The sequence below is a fragment of the Alligator sinensis genome, unplaced genomic scaffold, assembly GCF_000455745.1.
Source record: "Alligator sinensis unplaced genomic scaffold, ASM45574v1 scaffold73_1, whole genome shotgun sequence".
In the NCBI taxonomy this organism is placed as follows: domain Eukaryota; kingdom Metazoa; phylum Chordata; order Crocodylia; family Alligatoridae; genus Alligator; species Alligator sinensis.
The window spans coordinates 3,873,585-3,883,552 of record NW_005841838.1 but is presented as its reverse complement, the minus strand read 5'-3'; the positions used below and the strand labels follow the sequence as shown (position 1 = coordinate 3,883,552).

General features: G+C 39.7%; 1 protein-coding gene across 8 annotated transcripts in view; it reads right to left on the bottom strand.

The window, feature by feature from the left end:
- The window catches only part of CLEC16A (C-type lectin domain containing 16A), a 172,065-nt gene that overhangs the window by 16,266 nt on the left and 145,831 nt on the right, over nucleotides 1-9,968 (bottom strand). For 7 of the 8 annotated variants that reach the window (XM_025203264.1, XM_006015503.2, XM_025203278.1 and 4 more), the window contains one exon: nucleotides 1,680-1,826. The exons of the other annotated variant lie outside the window; for it this stretch is intronic. In XM_025203264.1, the coding sequence (XP_025059049.1) occupies nucleotides 1,680-1,826 (147 nt within the window). The remainder of the gene's footprint in view (nucleotides 1-1,679; nucleotides 1,827-9,968) is intronic. 8 annotated transcript variants of the gene reach the window in all.

The following is a 9,968-nucleotide window of genomic DNA, read 5'->3' as shown; positions in this document are numbered from 1 at the left end:
AAGCAGTGGCCAAGTGGATAGCAGGGTGGGGTCAGGTGACTCCCTCGCTCTCTGCCCCCCCACTACTTCTCCCTGTAGCCTTCCTGCCCACCCTGCCACCTGCACCCCCACCCCCAACCTCCCTCCAGCCCCTGCCCTCCTCCCAGTCTCTGCCTCTTTTCCCCTACCACCTTATTGTCACATGTTGCTCTGCCTCCCTGGAGCACAGCACAAGGCAGTGCAGCCCTTGCAGCAATATTGGCACTGCTGACTGCCTAGGTAGGGGGCGCAGCAGGTTGGTTGGTACTGCTAACTGGCTGGGCAGGGGATGGAGTTGCCATGTGCTCCTGCCTAGGAGGGAACCCAGCGTGAGCTGGAACCAAGCTGCGCCTGACAATAAGGGTGGGCGTAATAAGCTGCACAGGGCAAGTAGAGCATGGGACAGGTAGGTGCCATGGGTCTGACTCTGGCCCTGGACCCAGGCTGAGGGCCAGAGTCAGAGCCACAGCAGCAACCTGCTCCCTCCACCTCCCCACTTTGTACATAAATCTAAGACAAGGAGCTTTCCACACCCCCATGTTGATTTGTGGGGAAAAAATATCTTAGATTCAAGTAAATATAGTAAATCCATTTGAATATCTATAAGAAAGCCAATAATGGAATACCTAATATCAAGAAATGAAATAGCCACCTAGATGGCAAACAAAGCAGTGGTGGACCATCAAGTGTTTCAAGCATTAGGGCCATTGTCAGAATAAGTAACAGTCACCCCAGTTTTCAAAACTAATGGGGCTGGGACAGCAGCAGGGACAAAACAGAAGCATTTCAATGCAAATTATTTCAGGATGATCTTTTTACTTTACCCAGCTGCAGTCTCAGCTGCTCTCTGACTCGCATGTGTCAGTGATCACAACACAATGTATGTTCAGAATTCAAGGCACTGTGGAATGCTCTACAAATACTGGACAATAAGCGGAATAATGGAAGAGTTCCAACTAGAATGCAACAAATCTCACTGAACAGCAATGCACTCTGGTTTGCAACTGTGTAGTTTGAAAGCAAGTTATAATGGTCAATTAACATACAATTTCAAACTTCCTCTCCACCAACCAAAGACTTAGATATTTGAGGAGATTCAGTTATTTAAGTAAACTATCCTCAATTACTGTCCAAATTTTAAAATGCAATAACCTAGATACAATGGCAGTGCTAAAATGAATCTTAGGTGCCCTATAGTTACAATACAACATAGAAGATATAAACATTTAAGTGTTACTTGCTTTTATATAAGTCAGGCACTTTACAGTAATCAAATGTCTCGGCATAAACATTCAGCTGTGTTTAAAGTTCACTGGGGCTCCATGTCATTGATGCTTTGTAAATGCATGCACAATGATTCCCATTTAAAATGAACAGAACATATAGACATACCAGTAAGGAATAGATAATGGTGGGGGCATCATTCAACTAGTGTTCAGAATCACTGCCAACAAAATACATCCATTGAACATAGCAGTCCACAAAGCTGAAAAGACTTTCAAAACCTACTTCCTAACTTACTTCATTTGTAGACACTATTGCAAAAGACCAAGGTAACAACTTGAAACAATTTTTTTGTTGTTTAGTTAATCCAGTAAGAGTTCAGAAAATATACTACTGCCTACCCCTGGGTGCCTGGGCTGAAAATAGTGGTTTAATACCTGATGGACTCTGTGCTGCAGAGGGAGTGGAAGTGGAGCTGGCTGTAATTGAATCACACCGTCCAGTACTCCCACTGCCACTGGAAGGAGATGGTGATGAAAGTGGAGATGGATTATGCTGGTTTATACACTGGGCCACAGCAAAACCTGAAAGACAAAACACTGATCTTTACAAACAAATAATTCTAATGGGGATAGTGTAATCATATGGCAGATTGGGAAAGGGTGAGAAGGACAACAATGCCTTACATTGTTATTTCAGTTTGCTGACTGTAAAGAGCAACCATAACACATTTTCAGCAGGGAGGACTAAGCAGCAAAAGGTCTTCTTAACTGGAAGGAAATAAACTTCTAAATTGATAGGATGGAGTGGTGCTAGGTACAAAATAGATTTGTAAAAATAAAACGGAAGGATAGCAACAGCTTATATTCCTGAAAGTCACTAGCGGTTTTCATAAGTGCTGGCTTCAACAATTCAAAGGCATGCCTGAAACAGAGATTTGCTAAGCTGTCATTCTGTGCGCTAGCGTGAACACCTGCAAAGTATTTCTTAGTGGATGACTACCACTTCTGAGGAATTTTATTAAAACAAACCAAATGACAACATGGGACTTTTTCCAATCTGAATGAAGCAGAGAGCTTATGTAACATCCAATCCTTATCCTTTTACAATTCTAACCCCTCTTCAGAAAATAAATTATGTAAATTCCATTATGGACCACAGATTTCTGTCTTTGAGGCACATCATTAGTATTCAATCTCTGCAGAAAATATGGAAATAAATTAAGCCCTCAGATGTGCCTGCTTTACACAGACCCCATAAATAGCTGACATGTATGCTTTTGATATTTAAGGAAATTATCAACTTAGCAAAAGTAAACTAGCCACCAGGTGCATCTATACATGCGTTTTCATGCACATTAGAATATTTTAACGAGCATTAAAGCATCACTAAAAAATTGTGCACTTTCGCTAAGGCACATTAAAATAGACTAATGTATCTTGTCTAGTACCATACAATGGAGATACAAAATTTAATTCACCTTAGCAAAAGCACGTTAATGAATGTGTAGATGCAGCCACTGAATTATTTTCTAAACATCAGACAAGTACTTCATATCTTCTCTCATGTGAGAGGGTACAATGAACACAAAAGACTTTGGAGATTTTCTTATTAGTTGGTATTTTAGCAGGCATTGCATATTATTTGCTTCATCTATCATTGCAATAATCATCTGGTGCTACAACCAGTATCAAAATTATTGCTGAAGGAAAATGCTCACATCTTAAGCACTTCAAGGCTAGGGATGTATTAGTGTTAATGATAAGGAAAGGGAAGGCCAACATACCAAGAAACATCCTTATTTTTTGGTATCTAACTTCAAATACCCAAAATCTGATTTCAGAGGTACTTGCAGAATGAACTGGCAAAAGCTGGAACTACAGGTAGTGAAAAAACAAACCCTTGGGGAATGTCAACACCAAAGGACTGCATGAGGAAGCAGGGCAGTGAAGCACAGCATGTCTCCTCCATGCATATAACACTCCAAGTTCACCAGATGACAACTGCTCTGGAAAATATATTCCAAAAGGTATGGTTTAGCCCTTGACCTTACCTTTCCTTATCATTTAGCCCTTGGCTAAATCATGCATCTTGGGATATGTTTTCCAGAGCAGTTGATTCAAACAACAGGAGTTCCCCACCACTACCTTATTCTCTGTACTGTAATACAGGAAACTCACTCTAAGGAAGTGTTTTTCTATTATTCAGTAAACACAAAGCATACTGAGTGGCCTATATCATAACTTCCAAATTGTAATTTTCAGAAACATCCATGATTCTAAGAATACCCACTTCAGAAAACCCCAAAATACTACAATTCTCAGAATTACTTCAGGAGAAAGTTACTCTGATTATACCAAATGGGTAAGTTCAAAAAAAGACACAGTCTCCTATATCTGTACAAGCTTTTTATTGTCAAACTTCCATTTGCAAGAGAATGATTATTTGAGGGTTGAATTAAAACATTTAAAAATATCAAGTAAGCTTATAATACAAACAGGAAAAAAACCCAGAAAAGTTGTATGTGGTATTCTTGCTACATCACACCCAAAGTTAGAGCTCTTGCAGATTATGAAATTCCTGTTCACTATAAATAATTCCAAATTTAATTAAAAATTACAGTGCAGTTCCCCTGTCAAATTGCTTACAAACTCTATCCTTTTAAATGGGTATTTAAAAAAATTTTGCAATAAAGTTTTGAGGTACTGAAAAACAGATTTTCTAGACTGGTTCCTTCCTGTGACACCACCCCCTTCCCGCCCTTCAAAAACCCCAAAACACTTCAGTACACAGATACAGATATGGTAATAAAATTTAACAAACATGCTGAACATCTGCTGTACTCATTGACTTCAACAGGAATAGGTAACACTTGAGAAAATCTGACTATCTGGTTTTGTTTCATTTTGAAAGGGTCTCAGATTTATTTTGAAGGTCTTACTGATTCATAAGATTTACAAAATAAATCTGATATCCTTTATCTACCCCTTTCCCCTAGCCACACACAAAATTCAGATATTTACAGATTAGGAATTCAATTTTAAAAGTTAATTAAATCAACTTGTATTATATCAATCTTATCTTAATATATTATTTTAATTATTAATTTGGTCTTTCACCTAAATCTAGAAGGAAACTCGGAATTATATAAAAATGGTGACCACCCTTAGTAAAGCAGAAACTAACTGGAGAGTTTATATGATGCATACATATGCAGCATTTAATTTTTCCAAGAAGAGCAATGTGAGCTCTTGTGCAGTGTGTAGGCTATTGTGCTGGTTAAAAGAATCCTAAATATATACCAGGTGGGTGCACATTAAGTTTTTCATTTGATATAAAATCCAGTTTCTTCCTAAGGCACAGTTAGTCTGTATTCATGAATATTTCAAGTTAACAAGTACTGAAAAGGTATGCAAAATTAAAATTAAAATCTGATGACAGCTGTTATAAAATAGCTGTGTTGTATGAGAAGAATTACTTCCAATTAAGCATTGACCACACAATCACTTCATCTTAAGAAAATCAAATCTGAAGGGGTATAGTGTTCCACTGAAGCAAAGCACAAGTTTGAACTCTGTAAATGATTTTGAAAAAAAAAAAAGATCAGAAACAGGCATGTTTCATAATCACAAGCATGCGTTATATTTCAAAGTTATGCAATTTGATAATGCAAGTACCACATACGGGGAACATCCATATGAAACTGTGGAAAACTGAGGAACTGTACTCCTTAGGTACCTTTGAACACCTTAGCTTAAACTACGTTAACCAATCCAGCTAGTCAAGACTACCACCACCATTGCAAACATGGCAACAGCTTTCAAACTTGATTTAAAAAGCAAAATAGCTCACCACACAGCATTTCCTCAAACCTGCTCTAAAGCAAAATGACCTCTTAGATCAGGGGTCAGCAACTTTGTGCTAGCCTGGGCTACCCTTTATGACCTATTAAGGGTTGCAAGCCTCCAGCCCAGCTGCCTGCACTTACCCTTGCCACTCATCCCCACCTGATCTTCAGTGAGAGCAAGTGCAGACATGGCAGAGCAACAGGCTCTGCAGCAGAGGAGAGCACTGTAGATGCAGGTCTGTGCAATCCAATTTCCTGTGCTAGATTGGACATTTATGGTCTGGATCCAGTCCATTGTAAATTGTAAACCCCTGGGTTAGACTGTTTTCTGCACCACATTTTGAAGGATTTCTAAAACATACTTTATTCTCTCTAAGGCCTGCATAGACTCAGTCATTATCACTTTTTCACGTGGAGGGACACAAAAAGTACCATGAAGATTTTAATTCTAAAATCTTCCTACAATATCTTAGCACATATCAATTTCTTTTATACAAACACTAAAAGTCACTGTCCTGATGGATAGCCTGCCTAATTCACCTGTGAGTGCACCACTGGAAATTAATCTAGCTATCCCAAACAAGAACTAACACCACTTTTATGTCATCCCTCAGCTGCACCTACACTCTTATGCAGGAGCCTTTTCTCTTGTTTTTCAGCCTCTTTTTAATCTGCTTGATTCATCTTCAGAATTGTAAGAAGTATGAAAAAAATTGCCTTGTTTTGCCCAGATGTTATGGAGCAAACTAAAAAGACTCAGGACACAAAAGTTTTAACAGCTCAGAAAACTATAAGGTTTGGTAAAGATCATCTACTACAGTGATGCTCAACCTTCCGGCCGTGTATGGCCCAACCCCATTGCACCCTAGCGCAATCTAGCATCCAGGGCTACATCGTCTGGCCTGTAGGGTTCCCTTGGTTGTGGACCCTAAGGGGGAGTTTTCCACCTGCAGGCATATGCCCCACGTTGTCCCACAGAAATGGGACCCTGGAGCCCCAGGAGAGAGATGTACCTGACAGATCAACTGTACTAGAACACATCTTGGCACAGCTGATCCCATGCCAAAGACTAAACCTTTTTCAATCTTGACAAATCTATAACAACTTCTGCTTTCCCTAACAAAGCATCCTCTCAGAAAAGTTGCACTACTCTGAAGACCATTCATTTCTCTCTCATACCCTAATGGTTAGTAACTTTAACAACTATGAAAGCCCTGATACTAAGTGAGATAACACTCCACTCACTCACTCACTCACTCCACCCCACCCAAGCTGATTCCCTATCATTCCTGTATAATATTTTCAATGGAAAATATTGCCTTGTTTTGGCAGGCTTTGGGCTATTTAAAAAAAGAAAAATACTAAATGGCTCTCTGCTTTAAACTGTATGTGAAATATCACCCAAGATTTCAGAACACCATCATGTTAGAAACATTAAAAGCTAAACTAAAGTTGTACCACTAACGCTGAATTTAACTGTGATTTGGGCTCTTATTTCTGCGAAGTGCCATTCCTGTGTTAAGCTGTGTCACAGACAGCAAGTTGAAGATATTACATGCATCTTAAGATGTTATGCAAATACGTTTTATCTAGTCCCTTCTATTCCCAAGGTTATAGAAAAAAGGCTTTTGGGCTAAGGCTCCTCATTCATGAGGGAAAGGTATACTTGCTCTTCCTGAAGACTTGGACTTAGTTTCTAAAGCAGTCCTAATTAAATCTGAAGCTTGTTCTCAAACGGCATCTCTTGCCCAAGAATTCACAACTTTTATTTATTTCTGACACAATCCCACCATTTCTGATCTGGAAATTAGTTGCTCATTAAACACAGCTCAAAGTTGCTTGTGCTTGTAATTCAATTTCATTCTGGCAAGGCACCAAATAGGAGTATTTTGACAACCAAATTTCTTGTTGAATTTTAATTAACTCACAAAGCAGAAAATGAAGTAATTAGTGGTTCACTTACTCGCTGTTCAGTTGCCAGCCAACGTTCTGATAACATATTAAGATACTAAAGCCTTACATTAATAGTTTCATCATCATGCAATAGATGAATAGACACTGGCACACTAAGTGGTTTGCTTCCATCAGCATACACACTATAATAGATTCAAAGGGTGGGACTCAAAGCAAGTATTTATCATTGTACAAAGAACTTGTTTTGTGCTATACTTTCAGACTAGGGGATATCATGGTAAAGTCCAAAGAGCATACCCTCGATCAGGGGTGTCAAACATACAGCCTACAGGCTGGATCTGGCCTTCAGAGGTGGGCCATCTAACATGCAGTTGCTTCTTGTGGTCCAGATGAACCACCTCCAGATCTGGCCGGTGGGGGCTTCTCAATCCCCCCCCCCTCCCTCCCCCCCCCCCCCAAATTTCTGGCTGTCAGTTGCTTTGGGGATGAAAATCGTTGGCAGTCAGCAATGGAGAAGCGGAGTTGGGGAATGGAGGAAAGGGCAAGCAGTGACAGCATTAAATCCCTTGCCCGCCCTGACGCTGACTCTGGAAGCCGTGACGAGGGCTGAATCCCTGAATGACCCGTGTCTGCTAGTCTGATCTAGAGATGGGTCATATAGGTTGCCAACCCATTCAGTATGCCACCCTTGATGAACACCTGGCCCCACTAAAATCAATGAAAGCTGACTTCTATATGGCCCAAGTTTTGCTCTCGATAGGCTACGTGGACTTTTAGGCTGGGATTTTCAGCACATCTAACTAGGAAATGAGGCGCCCAAACCCATTCACTTCTAATGGAAACAGAGTTGTATACTCTAAAAAGAAGCTTCAGCCTTCGTTTTTAAACCTCATCTATTGTAATGAGGGAGAAAATTAAAATTGAAATTAATTCTTCTCTCTCGAACTGAAAACTATGCAGTATGAAACACTATCTTTTAAATAAGTGGATTTACAAAAATATTTCAATAGAAATAATGATTTGGCATTGTGAATGGAAAAAAGGATTAAAGTTTCTGAGGAGAGATAACAATTTAGATTAAGACTGAAGTAAAGGAAGGAGAAAATTATACTCTAACACCAACATGCTGTTTCACACCATATGGAACGTATTGTAGGACTATGATCTTTGGTTTTAGTTGGATCTGGAGACTATTTAGACTCTTCTTTTAAAATATGATTTGTATTTGTTGTAATCCTACACTTCATGGTGGGGTTTGTTTACTTGTGGTTTTTTTGTGTTTTTTGTTTTTGTTTTTTTTAAAGAAAATGATCCACAATAGCTGCTGTAATATGCAAGATCATTCTACAGCACCTCTTACGACTCCGTTCCATGATTCCCATTAAGATTGTCTGTTCAATCCCGTTCTTCTAATTTAGGAAATGGAACAGTGCCAGGCTCAACTTTAAAGAATTTTTGGGGAGCATAGTAGGAACAACAAATAAGCACATAAAGGTTATATATATATATACACACATACACATATATATATATACACACACATATAGCCATAAAATTTCCACGCTTGCATATATTCACTGTAGCACTCTAATTAGGGCCCTCTGCCTATCCACTGTGGAAGAATTACCATAGTGTATATCAGGCTTGTCAGTATTTTAAGTAAAGTAGGAATGTTGTAGCTGTGACTGTGCAGGAAATGAGGCAAGGGATTTTTTTTTCTTTTTATATCTTATTGGACCAACTGTATGATTCGAAGAAGTGTTGGACAAATGCTTTCAGTTAAAAAAAAAAAGGCGGGGGTGGGGTAAGAAAAGCACAGAAGAGCAAAAGCTTATTTACTCTCCCCAAATATATAGTCAGTCTAACATAAGACAAAAAACCTTTACCTCATATGTTTTAAATCACTAAAACAGATATGAGCTTGTTCATTAAAACCAAGACAGAGTAGATCTATTCTTGATAAAATATAGAAATTTGATAAGCAGCTGATGCACTCAGCTACCACTGTACACACACAGATTTAATTTACATTTATTTCAGAAACCAAAATGATTTCTTTTTCTTGTGTCCTTGTCACAAACTAGATGTTTTTCCAGAATTGTGCACAGGCGATGGCTCTTTTGTTGCTGCAGTGAGGTCTTCCTTCATTCAGCTCTCTCCAAGAAGTCAGCAAATGAGCAGGTGCTCCATAGTCTGCACTTCCCTGCACTTGCATATATTTTTGTCATTAGAGCAGCCCATTTGATCATGTTTGTTTTTGATCTTCCTGTTCGCATGCACTGGCGATTCAGGTATCACAATGCTGGCCAGTCTAGATTAGCCCCTCTGGGAAGGGGTTCCAAGTTACCAAAATGATTAATCTTTCATAAAAATTTAATCTGAGGCTACACAAAATGGCAACTGATGAGAAGAACCACAAAATGAACTATCAACTTAACTGTTTTGTAGCACTCATGCCCACAAGCTTTTTTTCATTTTCTTTCCCCCACCCCCTTTTTTTTTAAACTATAAAGCAGATATTTACTGAATTCCTTATACATTTTATCCTTTATACATTCCTTATACATACCTTACATTTTTGGAGACAGAGAAAGAGGGAGGGGGGCAGTGTGAGCGAGCATACAGACATTTAGGGAGGTTAGGGGGAGGTTAGATCAAGTTACAAATGGCCATCCAAAGTAGTGTAAGTCAGGTTGGGGGGGTAGCAGACTCTCGGGGTGGGCTTGTGGGGCCAGAAACTGAGGGTCAGGCAGGGTCTTCAGGGGGAGGTGCTGGGGTTCAGGAGGATTTTGCAGAATCAGAGGGGGCTTATGGGGTCGACAGGGAGGGGAAACAGTTTCCCCCACCAGCCAGGGCCAACGGCTGTTTTTAGCACCGCAACTCCCAGATAACGCCCCCTCAGTGAACCAAATGGCCCCTCACTCCCGACTTGCTTGGCTCCTGGTACTGGCAAACACTGGTAAAA